Source organism: Parasteatoda tepidariorum, chromosome 5 (assembly GCF_982258835.1).
Source record: "Parasteatoda tepidariorum strain Cologne lab strain chromosome 5, Ptep-v5.0, whole genome shotgun sequence".
NCBI lineage: Eukaryota > Metazoa > Arthropoda > Arachnida > Araneae > Theridiidae > Parasteatoda > Parasteatoda tepidariorum.
Window position 1 is genome coordinate 99,482,157 of NC_141759.1, and position 17,492 is coordinate 99,499,648.

The following is a 17,492-nucleotide window of genomic DNA, read 5'->3' on the forward strand; positions in this document are numbered from 1 at the left end:
TGGTAATGTGGACCATGCGAATCAGAAAATTTCATTTTGTTTTTCGCTCATTCCTGTTTAATGAATAAATTAATATTTGAAAAAACTGTATTAACATCTGTTTTAAAACTAATACACTTCTAGCTTATTTCAACTGCCAAACAGCATGTGAGCTATGAAATATTTTTTTAATATTATTTTGTTTTTTAGGTATCACTTTGTTCAGGAATCCACTGTCTTGGGATTTCTTGGGAAAAAATCTTATATACTTAGCACTTCAAGGATTTATTTATTTTTCCATCACCCTGCTCATTGAATACAAATTTTTCATCAGAAAACGGTTAGTATTATCTTATATATTTGTTTAAGTATTAAATTCTATTTCCTAATTTATAAGTTCCCTCGTTGATGCCCCGGATGTGATATGATCACGCCTACTCCAATGGATGGTCCACAGTTACTATTTATTTACTATTTGTGAGTGCATCATTGTGCTCACACTGTTGCTTTTCAGTTTCATTTACAAACAACAGGTGTGACCACACACACAACCGTGAACTTCTCTTTTGCAAATACGGTAACTAGTGGTGTCTATTCATCGAATTGTATCCCTGTTGAAATTCTGGGAGGGGAGTATTGTAGCGTAATTGTTATAACAAATTTGGAGATCTCACAACTGTCATTTAATATTATTGCTTACCAAACGGATGGATGTATTTTAAATTCAATTTTTGCATTCATCACTTTGTGCATAAAGCTGAAAGATAGGTTCTAAATCATAATAGTAAATTAATTCAATTTGCACCAAAAAAGGATAATTGTAAAACATTTAAAACATTACATCAGGCAACGTTTTAAATAACTTCACCATAAAATGTAATATAGAATTACATTATTCTAATAATAATAATAATAAAAACCCAAAAAACTGTTAATTTAGAACAAAATCAAAAATGTAATAATAACAGTCTAATTAATTTTAACCTTTAAATTAGGCAAACAATAACTTTATGATTTATATCAATTTTATGCTGATGACAACCAAACCAATATGAAAATTAATGTGGGAAAACTGGATCCTTCCATTTGATTTTCCAGCCTGTAAAAATGTACCGACAACAATAGAAAACTGCGACACCATCAAATCGATTTTTATATATACAGTAGGGAACCGATTATCCAGAACGATCGGGACCAACGCTATTCCGGATAACTGACTTTTCTGGTTTTCTGAATCACTATGAAAAGCCGTTTTTTTTAATTGTTAAACTCAACTAAAAAGAAAAATATTTGGAAATAATCTTAAAAAGAAGAAAAAGCGAAGAAGTAATGCACTAATGATTATTTCCAAAATGATGGTAAGGTAAACATCTTTAAAAAAAGAAAGAAAAATCCTGAAATCCTATGAGGAAAAAAATATTTTTTATTAAAAAAAATGGCGGGAAAATTTAATGAATTTCGTTCCGGTTTTTCGGTTTTCTGATTTCCGGATAACGGGTTCTGTACTGTAGTAAGAAACTAGTGCAAAAGTCATAGCTTTGCGAAACTTTTAACTCATTCCAAAACCAACTGGCATTTCTAAACCAATATAAAGCTCTGTTCATGATGAAAATAATTTCATAGAAGCTATACCATTTGTTTTTGAAATACATTGCATATAATGGGGAAGAATGTAGTTTTATTCTTTTTATACGCTAAAGTTATGATAAGGATTATTATATTTTAGAAATTTCCCCATTTTACCAACATCTTCAGAAGTAGAAGATGATGATGTTGCCTTAGAAAGATCAAAAGTACTTGGCGGACATTGCAGTAATGCCGTCCTCAGAATGGAAAGTTTGACAAAGGTATTTAATCACGTTGTAAAAAAATATTAACATTTTTATTATTAAAAAATTTTCAAACTTTTATTTTTAGAAGAAATTCAAATTTAATTTGTAATTTTTTTTTTCAGAGTTGATTTTTTCAAGCTATATTATTCAAGCTATATTATTTTTTCAAGCTATATTATTATCAAGCTATACTATTTTAAGGAAGTATAAATGCTTAAGTTCATTGAATTATTTTAGTTGTTTGTACCACATTTTTATAAAAAAAGAATATAAATAAATAAAATCTGTAGATTTTTACTTATTTTTAAAATTGTAAATTGTAAATAAAATTTATTTTACATTGTTAATTTTAATTATCCTTTGTGAACATTCATTTATTTATTTTGTCCTAAGGATGTATAAACCTAGTCTCTTTTTTTTTATATGTAATATTTATCTCTTTGTTATTTCTGAGCTTCATAATTCTATTATTTTGCTCTATAGAATTAAAGATAGCAGTACATTATTTTAGTAGTTTGTACCACATTTTTATAAATAAAATCTGTTGACTTTTACTTATTTTTAAATTTGTAAGTAAAATCTATTTTACTCCATTAATATTAATTATCCTTTGTGAAGGGGACGCCAAAAATCTTTTGATTTTAGTCCATTTATTGTACTTATTTTGTCCTAAGGTATATAAGCCTGGTCAGTATCCTGCTGTGAACCAACTTTGTGTTGCGGTTCAGCCTGGTGAATGCTTTGGTTTACTCGGAATGAATGGAGCTGGTAAAACAACCACTTTTAAAATGCTCACTGGTAACACTTCCATTACATCCGGGAATGCATACATCGCTGGTCATAGGTAAAGTATCATTATTTCTTATTGAATCTTTTATCTTTTTAAAATTTATTTTGAACTAAAGGTGTGAAAATTTAAGTAGGTTTACATTAAACAAGAGTAGTCACTGGCCTACGAACCAATGGCTAAAAGATATTAATAGTCTCTACTTATTTTTGTTAGAGGTACTTGTATTAGCGGAGACCACTAGCCCCCTCATATTTTATAGATTATGAAACACTTGTCCCTTCTAAGATTACAATTATTTACTCAATATTTGTGCAGTGAAATTTACAATTAAAAACGGTTAATAATTTTATTGTGTCTAAATTTTAGAGAAATTAATAAACAAATGTCTCTATTGAGTGAGTTTTAACATTTCCTTGGTAAAAACTGCTACCAAATAATCATCCTTTATTCTCTCCCGCCCCCAGTAGAGAAACTATATGTCCTTATTACTGACCGACGGAAAGATTCTTGCTTTCAAATGTCACAGCGAACGGTATATTAATTAATATGGCCCACAAAGGGCTGCCATGTCAATGGAAGAAGTACTTATTTTCAATGATTTAATTAATCTATTCAATTATTACAGCTCAATTATTTACACAAGAGTTTTGAATTGCAACAATTTTGTCATAAAGCCTGGCAATTTCTTTAAAATCCAGATTTTTCAATACTATGAAATGCGAACTTTGAATCTTGATGAGCCTGTCATAAATATGTGATTCTTCAGTTGTAGTTGCTACCGATTTCAACACTGGTATTTTGGTTATTTAGCGGCATTATTTTTTAATACAAAATCATATTACTACCCGCACATTTTAAATTGTAATAATCGTCTTTTGCATGCTCAATTCGCAATAATTCCGTCTTATTCTATGTGATCTTGTCTAATGGCAATAATTTAAATGGATTTTAAAGCTGTTCATAAAATCGTCACTTTTACTTTTATTGCGGCAAGCTAATTTCAAATCATACATTTAAGCATTAACTCTGTAATAACCTGTCATAAATATTTAAAAATATATAACATGTTGTTAAAAGATCATTTTCCCTCCACATTTTTTAATAACTACTAAAACTTCTTTTAAAGGTGGTATTGGAGTACTCGTAATGTTCACTTATGCTTACTTGAAGAGAAATTAAAAAAAAAGACCTAAACTAAAAATATTTATTTTATTCCTGTTTAGCATCAAGACTGACATCGATAATGCTCGTCAGAGTATTGGTTATTGTCCACAGTTTGACGCTCTTGATTCTCATCTGACTGGTTATGAACATTTGGAATTTTATGCAAGGCTCAGAGGAATACCCGAAAAACACGTTCGAAAGGTCTGCATCTCTAAATTTTTTGTCTTTTAATAATTGTTCCATTGTACAATATTAGACTATGAAATATAGGCCGCAATAATTTACTTATAACAGTGTTCCCCAACCTTTTTATCACTGCGGACCTGTCAACGTTTGATAATTTTACCGCGGCCCACCGGGGGAGGGGGGCATTGATTGTTTATATTTTATATTATTTTTATTTATTAATTTTCATTTAATTGAATTTAAACATGCCTTCAAAATAAAATACAGTTATACATCAAAAAATAAGTATAAATTGATTTAACATTTTAACTTACTAGAACTTTAAATCAATGAGAACCCTGAGCTTGTTTCTTTGCAATGAAACGGTTCCACCTGGGGGCAATTGAAGGCAATGATACATTACAAACATTAAAAAAATTATTATAAGATTTTAAATATTTTTTCACCATAAATGTTACAGAAATTTTGTAATAAAAGGAAAAAATAAAATAAAAGCCCAGATTTATGGATTACTTCGAATCACTATCTTCATCATCAAGATCTTTTCGTTTGTTATTTCCACATATAACGGCGCTGACAATCTGCAAATCCATATCTTTCATAAATGTTTATCACTCGAAAGGAAAACAAAAAGCATGCAAATTCACATATGTGCAGGGGGGAGGATCAAGCAAGAGAAAAAATCCTGAACCCTCTAGTGCCATCTAGCAGCAAAAATAAGCATCAAATGATGTTTTTTTCCACCTACACTGGAAAATCAAGGGATAAGTATTGAAACATGGGGAAAAGATTTTTAGCCTGCAATATTCATGTGGCCCGTAGTCTACGATGAAACTGATACTCCGCTCAAATTGTGAGAGCCCTACGCTGAGGGTTAATAATTTAAAGCTAAAAAGAATCTCACACACTGTCCTGATTTACCCTTTAAGGTTAGCTAATAGAGAGAGAAACATCCATGTCCAGAGCAGGATTCGAACCCGCAGCCTATGACTTTGCAGTCAGGCACGCTAACCGCTCGACCACCTGGCCGGTGGTTAGCGCTCTCTCTCTCTTTGTGCTGTCCTCTGTTGTGTGTGTATGATGTGTGAAAAACGGGTTTGTGGCAGTGTGGTGTGGGCAATGTTGCTCGCCTCTATGACTTTGGTTCACAGGTGCCCACTGGGTAACGCAAAATGAGCAACAGTTCTGGCATAGTATAGGCAAAGATTCAAATTCAGTGCCTGCCATTGGAAGAAAAAAAAAAGGTTAGCTAATAACTTTTAACTCCTCGAAATAACATATTCTTGATGTTTCAGGTCGCTGTGTGGGGCATTAGAAAATTAGGCCTCCTTGCTCACGGTCATCGATGTGCTGGCACATATTCCGGTGGCAACAAGAGGAAACTGTCCACTGCTATAGCTCTAGTAGGAAATCCATCTGTTGTGTTTTTGGTATGAATTTTATCTTATTCTTATATTTCTTTTACATGTTTTACTTGTCTATGTTTAGGGATACTAAAGGAACATATGTTTAAATGTGTACTGGAGTCAGATTCTACTATCGCTGTTTTCTATGTTACTCTCTGCAGAATTTTATGAGATACTATTGTCTAAAAATGGAAAAATTTGCTACTGGTCAGTGGTCAGTAGTAGTATTTTTAATAGTAGGCATTTTTAAAAAACAAGTATAGCTGGGATAGCCTTATTAGTGGTATGTAAGGTGTTGGGCCTGTGTCTGATCCCTGCCAGCCGAAGACTCTCTGTGTAGTAAATGGTGACTGGTACACATTAAATCTGTCTGGTAACAAAGTCCTCCATGTTCCCATAACAAATTATATCTCTGGCTTACCCTATTGGTTTGTATTGAATTAACTTTGAATGGAGAGGAGGAACTAATTTCACTTTCTAATAATCAAGATTTAATTTTAAAATATTCAAAAGAATCAATTAATTTATTTTGGATTGGCATTAAATGTCCCATCATATCCAAAAAAAAGGCTTAAAAAAATTATTAAAATTTTTTACTTCTTATTTGTGTGAATTCGGATTTTCAATATTAACCAACATAAGAAGGAAAAAAAATCGAGACTGTTAAATGTAAAAGACGATATGAGAGTAGCATTTTCATTTTTACGACCAACTATAAATGAAATTATCAAAAAACATCAGAATCAAATTTCTCATTAAAAGTATTCTTATTATTAACTTGTAATTAATCTCTTAATGGTACTGTTGTTTTTGTAGTACATATTTTATTTTACATTCAAAATTACTATCATAAATATTTTAGGCAGTGCATTATGGTAAGTAAACAACTTGTAAACTTATTTTTTTCTTTGTGCATCGCAACAGAAAAAAGGGTGAGAATCACCAAGATGCTTAGCGTTTTTAAGTGCTTAAATGTGCTAATTTTTTATTTACGTTTAAAAGCTATTAAAGGTGCTTTTTTTATCCGGAGTTTTTAAACAGTGCCTAATTTTCTATCTTTTAAAAGAGAATTTTTCTTTGAGGTGTCAATTATTGTTCTAAATTACAAAAAATTTATGATTTTCACAATATTTATCAAAAATACTGCAATATTTATCAAAAACTTTTTATTTTATCATTATGTAAAGTTTTGGAAATGTTTCTGAATTTTATTGATTTTATATTCATAAATTAGGAACTTTAAATGATAGGAAAAAAATTATTACTGCACAGATCCTAATTATAATTTTTTTTTCTTGTGGAAAGTGATTAAAAATATTTTTTTAGTGCTTAAAAGGTGCTTATTGTTTGCTGAAAAATCTGGCTACGCACCCTGATCTCTGAGTTAGAGATTTAAGATCCATTCTCAATGATGTATCATTTAAATTAAGACTCATAATAATTAATTTTGACTATATATGTTATATTTAATTTTAGGACGAACCAACCACAGGAATGGATCCAAAAGCTAGAAGGTTCCTTTGGAATTGCATTATAGATATTGTAAAGGAAGGTCGTTCTGTTATCCTTACATCCCACAGGTATTTATATTGCTCAAATCAGGTTAATAAACTGTCACTGTATTTTCCATATGAATATTTGAACAATTTTTGATTTATGAAAAAATTTATTTTTTACCTTATAGTATGGAGGAATGTGAGGCCTTATGTACACGTTTGGCTATCATGGTCAACGGGCAGTTCCGTTGTCTAGGGAGTATTCAGCACCTAAAAAATAAGTAAGTAAAATATAGTGTTACGCTTACCGTCACTCAAAATTAAAATCAAGAGAAAGGGCTAAGATTAGATTTCTAGAACATTTCAGAGTCTTCGATTAAATAAAACTACTGTGGGAAATCTCCATCGGCAAATAGTAAGTTAAATACGGATAAAGTAATTCAAATAAACGATTAGGTTTAAATCTTACAATGTCACCCCCATCATGTGATTGACCCATCACGGGACAAACTCGAAAACAGCAATGACTTTTGAACTTGACCTTTCCTTTTAATCAAACAACATTTCTTTAAATCCTATATATTTTAACTCCTTTAAATATAAATTATTTTCTTATATATATATATATATATATATATATATATATATATATATATATATATATATATATATATATATATATATATATATAATGTGCAAATTTTGTATAAAATGAAATACTAATTATAAATTACCAATTTATTTTACACAATGTCCGTATCATCTACAATGTTAGGATTCTTCTGTCAAATTTGGGAAAATCTTCCGTCTAAATAATATTTTATTCCTGTGAATGCAAGATCTTCAGGTGTATTCTATTGTTATGTATATGTTTTATTTTTTTTCTTGCATATTATTTATATTGCTTTGTACTTCACTTTAATCGTGTTTATGATGATTGTTTACCTAAAGTTTTAAAAACAATGCAAACTATGTTATGTGTTAAATAAGAGAGAGACTTTCCTTCTGAGTTTAACTGGTTAAGCAAGAATTATTTTTTTTTTTTCGGCTTTTGAGGAAGATGTGACGCTTATCGTAACTCAAAATTAAAATCAAGAGAAAGGGCTAAGATTAGATTTCTAGAACATTTCAGAGTCTTCGATTAAATAAAACTACTGTGGGAAATCTCCATCGGCAAATAGTAAGTTAAATACGGATAAAGTAATTCAAATAAACGATTAGGTTTAAATCTTACAATGTCACCCCCATCATGTGATTGACCCATCACGGGACAAACTCGAAAACAGCAATGACTTTTGAACTTGACCTTTCCTCAGATTTGTAACTTTTTATCACCCAAAAAATACGATATAAAAGCAGCCGAAGGAAAGGGTTCAAAGCTATCACGGAAAAGCAATCAAAAGCAATCAGCCTAAGTGACAAAAGGCCGAACCATGACTAAACTTAGTAAGTCTCTCTCCATCTATTCTAATAAAGCATGTAAGAATTAATGTATAATTAAGTTGAATTAATTGTATATCCTTATATTAATGTTATTTCTTAAATTGTTTAAATAATAAAATGTTACTAGTTAAAAGTAATACTTCTATTTATCCTTTATTTAAAATTGTTCAAAAATGCCACAAGTATGCAAAAGTGCCACAATAGTGATGAAAATTAAAGTAGTAATAAGATACTTTTGTGTTTTTATTTTCTCAAATCATCTTCGTATGCTTTGACCCCGATTTAAGGAAATGAATTTCGCAAATAAATGAATTTTTCTCTTTCCTCTAACAAAATAAGAAACATGCCTATTTGATGAAGTAAGTGTGCATTTAAGTTGAATGCTTGTTGAATGAGTTAAGTTGAATGAATGTTGTTAAGTTGAAATGCTTGATCAAACTATAAAAAGTAAAAAACGTAAAACACAAGTACTTCTTTCATTTTCTCCACTCTAGTAAAGTAGATTCCAGTAAAGTTTAAGTAAACCCAGGTTCTAACTTAGAATATAAAATGTGAAATGATTCTTTTCTTGTCTAGACAATTAATTAAATTAACTTCTAAACTGTGACATAAGTTACTATACTGTTAGGTACACAATTTATGAACTAATGTTTGTTAACAGGTATGGTCATGGTTATACTTTGACATTAAGAGTGACCAACTCCTTGACAGCGATGGAGGAAGTGAGGAGGTTTATGGAGAATACATTTGGAAGTGCTGCATCTTTACAAGAGCAGCATCTCAACCAGATGGAGTATCAGTTGGCACCTTCGCTCTCATTAGCAATGGTTTTCCAAGAGTTGGAAAGAGCACGCCAAATGCTGAGTATAGAAGACTACTCAGTCTCTCAAACTACTCTAGATCAAGTAAGTTTCTTTTTATTCTGGGTTGGTGTTTGTGCTTATTTTATTTTATATTATAACCGTCGTTGAACAGCCAACCCAATTTTTGGGTTAACTCCGTAGTCTTGTAATTTTGAACCTAATTCAGAAGACAAGGGAACTCTTGGAATTGGGAGAAATTTGCCTTCGTGGAGGAATTTCTGATGGAACTAACCCGCATTTGCGTTACATGGAGAGAGAAAACCTCCCATGGTTAGCCTAACGCAAGGGAACTCTAACCCGTGATCCGCCTACTACTAAGGATACTTCATGTCAGCACTGTGATTGGTGCGAGCCGGATCCGGATTGACCAGCCATTGCTGGGATTCAAACCCGGTTCACTTGGAAGGCCAATGCTCTATCCCCTGAGCCATCACAGCTCATGCAAACTTTTTGACAGTTGAACCCAATCCAAAAGACAAAGGAACTCCTGGATCAAATATTAGAAAAAATTTGCCTTCGTGGTGGATTTTTTGATGGAACTTACCCACATTTGTGGTACATGGCGAGGAAGACCAGGAAAACCTCGCACAGTTAGCCTGATGACAAAGGGACTGTAATCCATGATCCATCTACCACTGAGGATATTTCACGTCAGCATTGTGGTCGATGCAAGCCGGATGCGGAATTCGTATCAATCAGCCGTAGCCTGGATTTCGACCCGGTTCGCCTCATTGGAAGGCGAACGCTCTATCCATTGAGCTACCAGAACTCACTGTATTGATTTAAACTGTTTCTGATTAAGACGTTTAACATTTTATGCAAAAAGAAGGAAATTCATCTTGTATATATATATATGTGTGTGTGTGTGTGAATAATATGTTTAGCTCATAGCTGTTAGTACTACTCAATGAAAATCTCTTAAAATATGCCTGCTGTGTTTTGTTGTAAATTGCATGTGTACTATAAATTATTGCTTATGTACTATTATTTCTATCTATCAATACTGTTCCTTTACAGGTGTTTATCAGCTTTGCAAAAATGCAGGCAGATGTAACAGAAGGAGTTCCTACAGAAAGTATAGCTCATCAAATTGTAAGAAACAAAAGAGGCAAGAAAAAAGGTAAACATTTTTTTCAAAAATAAACGATTGCTGTTCAGAGCTTTCTTCCCCCCATATATTCAAGTATATGTATGAATTGTCTGAGTTTCATATAATGCTGTCTGACATTTACATTTGTTATGCATCTTAATACAGTAAGAGTATTCCCTATAAATTTTAGGATACTTGAATATTTTTTGTTTTCAGTAGAGGGCTGTCAGTTTCTTCCTTCCTTCCAGAAAGAACAATCAAATCAAATGAAAACCAAACTCCTGTAATCAACTACTGAATGCAAATAAAAGTGTGAAAGTCTTCCAAAACTTAAGGATTTATTTTAAAGTATTTCCATCGACTGTAGCTATCTGAAATAATAAATTAATTGTATATTCAGTGCAGTCTATTGAGAAAGTGTTTTTGAAATGGTTTATAATAGATAAGTACACAAATTGTGATGACGAATTTTTTTTTAAGATGTATCTAGCAATTTTGTTTGCTTTAAAGTTAAATTAATGGTCGTGTGTCTACCACTACAAAAATACAATTCCAATTCACTATCCATTTAGTAAGCCTGTTTAAATTAAGGTACAAATAATTGAAAGAGATTATATATAGTTATTTTTTAATTTGAAATGTATATCGGCTAAAATTATAGCATAGCATCTATTTTTTATTGTTATTTTTTAATTTGATTTTTTGTAGAAGAGGCCTGGCCAAATGTTTTATCCTGTGATGTCACAGAAAATAGTGCTAGATTTTTGTCTATGATACATGAGTAAAAGATGTAGTGGATTATTTTATCCTTTAAAAATAATTCTCAGTTATACTTTACTTATAAATTGTAGAAAAGTTATTTAAACCTGAAAAATCTTGTTATAAAAAATAATGAAAAAAAACTCTAAATTTCCATACACGACCATGAAGGTAATTGTCTCAGTCACCTTGCTCTTGGACTAGCCTTGCTGGCATAGTTTTAGCAAAACAGCTATATTATCCACAAGATATCTTACTGAACAAAAAACTAAACACAGTGACTCGACAGCCTATGGAGAGCCAAAGCCTACTGTTCCCATCTCAGTTATCATGACCATGGGCTCTGGGATGCAGGAGGAGATGTTCCGGTTTGATGGTCAGTCAAACGCTAAACCCCTAGTGTTTAGTCCTCAAGCATACTTGGTACTAATTTTATCGACCCACTGAAGTGATGAAATGCTGAGTCTACCTTGCCCAGTCTGAGGATCTAACCCAGGACCTGTGGCACGAGAATGTTGAGCGCTACCACTCAACCACTAGGCCGATATCCTATTTAAGTGCACATAATATAAGGATGCACCCTCATAAGGATTTCATATTATTTTTTTAAGAAATTAATTAAATTGTAAATTTCTTTTTTCATACTTGTTCCAAAGTCGTTCCCATGGATCAGAGCCTTCATATCTAATGGTATGTCACCTCGTTTTAATGAATTGATTGCGTTGTGTGCTTTATTTTTGGTTTGTCACAGATTTATTGTGTGCTTCATTGTTGTTTTGTTTCATCGTGTTGTTCTTTGCTAAGTTGATAAGGTTATATGTTCTGCTTTGTTGCTGTCGTTTTTTGATTTATTTTATTTACAAGGTCATAATGTAGTGTTTGTGAAAAAAACTGCCCTTTTTATCTATATTTTGAGGTATGAAACAAAAAATTTATGAATAATTGTGAATTAACTGAAATCATAGAAGCATAGTAAGATGAAAACAAAGTATCTGTGCACACAATCCAAAAGTATCTGCAAACTCATAATATTTTTTGATAATAGAATAATTTTATTAAATATATGAAAACAGTTGACTATTTGAATTTTTAATTTATTCTTGAAAAAAAATATCTATATATACATGCACATTAACATTAAGATCATAAGTGAGCAAAAGATTAATATAATTAGTTATACATAAATAGGAAATTTAAGAGCTGCATTCATATAAAGTAATTATCAAGTAATATTAGTAGTTTCGCTCCAAACAAAATTTCATTAAAAGATTTCCTTTTATCACTGCAATCGTGTATTTTTGTTGTAAAAAGATAATCGCGTCGAGGTGTAAAAAACTAGCTGATTGTATGCTCGACCGCTAACTGTGGGATTGCTAATCTTTGGGCTAAAGTAGCAGTTGTATCTTTTCTCTTTGGGAGCAGCGTGCATACAATTAAACACTGACTTTCTCTTCTACCTTGCCTAAATCTTGATTACATCGTCTGCTTCGTATTTTCTACCCCCCGTGCAAACTTTTTTTTCTTTGCACGCATGGATACTTTTTTTTACATTACAATAAATATTTTAAAAAAGTATCTACAAAATTGGAGAATCACCACCAATGTGTCTGTGCACGGCATGCTCACGTGCGTCTATATTATCTAACTAGTATGCATAGAGGATTGCTTTATTTGTTTGATGAAGTTCAAAGGCAGTCTCCTGAATTTAAATTTTCAAAATTACTTAAAAAGAACAAAGGGATAAGTACCATTTTATACTAAAAAGGTAGCTTTAATTGACTTAAATATTAAACTTCAGCTATTTAAGCAAAAGATATTTTACAGATAATCATTGCTAATAAATTTTTATATTATGATTAAAAATAAATCGTTAAAATTAAATTAGTTTTTGAAGCCTTTAGAATTCTTTTTAATTAATATTCTTCAAAAATGGCATTCTAGGAAATTCATGTTTTATGTTCATCGCCTTAAATTATTTTTAAAATTCTTGATGAGAATAAGATAAAATATAAAAATTAGATGCCCTAGATTTAATATTTATATCGAGTATACAACAAAAACGCTATCATTTTCTGACAAATCACTATTAAATTAATCTGGATAAAAACATCAAAGCCTGTTAATTTACTCGAGGCAGCAAACAAAAGTTCAAACGCTATTATTAGAAACACTTTCTTTCAGTAATCAAACCAGTTTTGATATGTTAGATCTTGCTGTCAAAGATATTTTTTCGAATATGATATGACCGATTAGAATTATTGTTTATAATTTTGAATTGATTCATATTTATTGTATCACAACTAGGTAATAAAATTTTTTCATAGTTTGTCAAGTCCTTTAATATATGTTAAGTTACTTAATTACTTCCTCAAAAATTTATAATCTTTAAAAACACTTTAACCTTGTGAGAAAAAAATTATGATAAAATGAAAACCGTTTTCATGAATGACACCTCTTAATATGGTTGTATGTACTTTGATTCTTTTAGTTATTAATGTCTGTAAAAACAGTTATATCAAAGAAGCAGAATTCTGTATCTTTAACAAGAACTTAGATGATTAAAAATATTCTCTAGGTATCAAATACAAACAACTTCTAAAAGTTAAATTATTACCACTTTTTTATTTTGCTAATTAAAGTACCAAAAAACAGAATCTTAATTAAATAATGTATCTTAGACTTCATAATGAAGCAAAAATTATTAAAAATATTTACCAAAACTTGGGCACAGTTTTGCAGGGACGGGAACTTAAATTGTTCTGCTTGAAACATTTATTTTGCAGGGGTTTTAATTTAATCAATTAATTTCTATGACTTACATCACCGTTTAATCATTTTTACGATCCTATCAATGTTCGACTCTGTAACCTTGTAAATTCGAACCCTACCCAGAAGGCCAGGGAACTCCTAGATCAGGCAGTAGGACAAACTAGCCTTTGTAAATGGTTTTTTGAAGGAACTAACCTGCACTCGCATTACCCTTAGGGGAAAGCAACAAAAACCTCTCATGGTTAACCAAAGGGCAGGGCGAATCTAACCCAAGATCTACCTACCATTAGGGTATTTTATGTCAGCACTGTGAGTATTGTATCAATCAGGCATCCTTTTGTTTCAAACATGGGCTGCCTCATAAGAATGTGTGTCACTTTATCCCCTGAGCCACCATGACTTAAGCACATTCTGCTTTACTGTGTTCTTGGTAAAACTATCTCTTCTGGCAATTAATTTATCTGTGTTAGAATATTTTGCTTGTGTTGGTTGTGTTTAAACGGCAAATGTGTGTAGAAAATCTCTCTCTGTTTAATTTTATCACATGAATGTCCTTAAATATTTTGTATATCATTGTAAATACCAGTTATAATTATTATAATATGTATTTATATATATGTATTGATAGTAACAATTTTAGTCTAAATTCTCGGTCCATAGTGGCTGTAATTTCTTTGTAGGAATGAAATATTATGTCTGTTTCCAATAAATCTTAATTTGGATATGATGTATCGATATTTATCCCAGAAAAATAAATGAAATTGCTTAGGAAAAAAAATTTATTATGTAAAGCTTAAATTGAACATGACCACATTCCAAAATTATAAAAATAAAGAAATTTATTCTGTTATCATCAAGAATTTCTGTTAAGATAGATATTCAACGATCGGGACTGGGAGACTGAAGCCTCCGGTCCAATCACAAAAAATTCGAAATTAAAAGTTAATTAATTGTTCCCAATGGACAGTTAGGAGCATGGGAAGAGATCCATGTTTGGCGATTTATCGAAAGATAACATAGCCAAAACTGAAGCCTACCGCCCATAATCAATATTAAATTTGAAAATAATTTGGCCAATCGTGAAAAAGGCTGTGAGAATTAGAATAACCATGTGACTGAAACATTTTTGTAGTAAGAAATAAAGAGTTATAAATAGATTTTTGTTTTTGATTTAGTTATTGAGTCTTTCATTAGTATTGAAATAAAAAGTTAGTCTTTACATTGATTGTTAAGAAGAGATCATATATTCGCTTTTTATAAAATGTCATAAATATCAAATAATTGGGGTTTTTTTCCTTTTTTTTTTTTTTATGTAATCGTCGTCTAACGGCTGACCCAATTTTTTAGGGTTTACAACTAACTACTAATGTTCAATTCCATAGCCTTGTAATTTTGAATCCAATCCAGAAGACAAGGGAACTCCTGGATTTGGGGAAAATTGCCTTTGGAGGACTTCTTGATTGAACTAACCCACATTTACGTTACATTGAGAGGAAAACCTCCGACGGTTAGCCAAGGGGAGTCTTACCCATGATCCGTCTACCACTGAGGATATCTTATGACAACACTGTGGTCGGTGTGAGCCGGATGCGGAATTCGTATTGACCAGCCATTGCTGGGAATTGAACCCTGTTCACCTCATTGAAAAGCGAACGCTGCATCTCCTGAGCCATCACGGCTCAAATAATTGGTTTAATTTATGTAATTAAAATTCGATTAAGAATGATTAAAAAAAATAAGCTTAAGAAATAAATAAAAAATTTAAAAGCTAGGAAATATGTAATGTGTATAGTGGCATCACAGTATTTATCTGCATGTATATTATATATTATATATATTATATATTATATATATTATATATTATATATATTATATATATATATTATATATTATATATTATTTCTATTCATGTATATAATATTTTAATTTCAGGTGTGAGTGAAAACGGTGCAGCGGTCCTGGGCGACATAGAGTTGCTGGTCCAACACACATATGCGTCCAGTAACACAAATTCACCTGCACACATGGTTTGAAGTACATCTCTCTCACTTTACGAGAAACCTGCCAAAACACTATAAACAAAAAAAAAAGCTCATTTCGTCTTCATGAACATTTTATACATAAAGACAATTGAAGCAGCTGAAGCAAAGGAAAAATCAAAGTTGCAGCTTTTTACGTTCTGCAGCCTTGTTGTACAGAAGTCGAGAAGTGATCGAAAACGGTTTTTAATTTTAATTCAGGACGTGTCGTCGTTTGATGCAGTAATTTCGGTATTTTTTTTTATTTATTATTATTAATAGCTGTGATATGTGTTGTTTCATGTTCTGTGTATTTGTGCATAATTCTTTACATAACTTGCGTTTTTTTTTATGATCATTGACTATGCACGAAAATGTATTGTTGTAGGTTTGTAAAATATGACATGAAGCCTTACTGGATTTCTTTTTTTCATTATAGATTCTAATTTTGTAATTAAGTTTATTAACAGTGTATTAAGTAAGTTAGAAACTCAAAATCGAAATAAGTGTAATGTGTGTGTAAATTATGAACAGTCTGTCTCATTTTTTTTTTTTTTTTTTTTTTTGTATATATTCAACATTATTTTAATTGCACAGTAACTCTTTTTTTTTTCATAATACACATTGTTTTAATGGCAAAGTTCCTTTCTTTTTCAAAACTCTTCAGGGCTCTTCATACATAAATAAAATATTTTTTTGTAGTTTAATGCTCTCCAAATTCATTTGTTTTAATCCGTTATGTGATGTTCATTATTATTTCAAAGTCTAATTATATAAATTAAACTTTGTTCCAAATAAACTTATGGAGATAATATTTCACAGTATGCATTTGAATTACAGAATTAAAAAGAATTCTGAAACAAGTTATGTTTTTTTCTTTTCATCTTTAACCAAAGCAAATTGGGAAATTTACTTTATAGGTGGCTAATATTTACCTTTTTACTAATTTTACTTTTATAGCATTGCTTTTTTAAGTTAAACAAACAATGTAATGGATTTATCAATGGAAATCTGTTAATTTCTATTAAATGCTTTTTAATTAAGAAAATTTTTCTTATCAAATTAACAATATATTTAAATTTTTGTGTCTGTAATACTGGAAAAACCATACAAGGTTTATAATTAATTGCAGTTTATTTATTTGCATTAATATAATTATATATTTAAACTTAATATTTTAACATGTGTCTGCATGCTCAATTTTTTTATCACATATCATATATTAAGTTAGAAAATTTTTCTAAAGATGACCTTGTTTTGACTTTCCTCCAAAAAAAAATGAATACACCAAAGTAATGATGTCATTTCTGGTTATAGTTGTCAACTAGGTGGTTGACTAACCAAATTTGAATTTTAAAGAAAAATCTGTGATTTACACCAAAGATCGTATTTAACCAGATTTATCATTATATTAAAAATCTGGCTATTCAAAATATCATATATATAATAATACCAAATAACATATCCAAAATCCTTTGTTGTTTCAATAACTGTTGTTGACATTTTTCATTTTGACAAAAAATAGATAAATCTAAATTGTACATAAGAATTTTTTTTCCCTTTGTTGTTTTTAAACGCTATAACAAGACGCACCTTATGTTCCAAAGTATTAATTATGTTAAAATATGGTTTTAAATTTTCATTCTACTATCAAATTTTGTTAAAAAAGAAAAGTTAAAATAAAATTTACACTGAAT

The 17,492-nt window shown here is 30.5% G+C and overlaps 1 protein-coding gene across 8 annotated transcripts in view; it reads left to right on the plus strand.

Annotated features, from left to right (window-relative positions):
- LOC107448522 (phospholipid-transporting ATPase ABCA1) overlaps positions 1 to 16,285 on the plus strand; it is a 196,382-nt gene extending 180,097 nt beyond the window's left edge. For 6 of the 8 annotated variants that reach the window (XM_087164612.1, XM_087164615.1, XM_087164614.1 and 3 more), the window contains 10 exons: positions 190 to 319; positions 1,706 to 1,826; positions 2,486 to 2,655; positions 3,825 to 3,966; positions 5,247 to 5,381; positions 6,834 to 6,937; positions 7,042 to 7,134; positions 8,958 to 9,201; positions 10,177 to 10,279; positions 15,710 to 16,285. In XM_087164612.1, the coding sequence (XP_087020738.1) occupies positions 190 to 319; positions 1,706 to 1,826; positions 2,486 to 2,655; positions 3,825 to 3,966; positions 5,247 to 5,381; positions 6,834 to 6,937; positions 7,042 to 7,134; positions 8,958 to 9,201; positions 10,177 to 10,279; positions 15,710 to 15,810 (1,343 nt within the window). In that variant the 3' untranslated portion in view covers positions 15,811 to 16,285. Of the gene's footprint in view, positions 1 to 189; positions 320 to 1,705; positions 1,827 to 2,485; positions 2,656 to 3,824; positions 3,967 to 5,246; positions 5,382 to 6,833; positions 6,938 to 7,041; positions 7,135 to 8,957; positions 9,202 to 10,176; positions 10,280 to 10,465; positions 10,649 to 15,709 lie in introns of those variants that run through there. The other 2 variants (XM_087164618.1, XM_087164619.1) reach the window with 2 other exon arrangements.
- Positions 16,286 to 17,492: the final 1,207 nt, after the last annotated feature.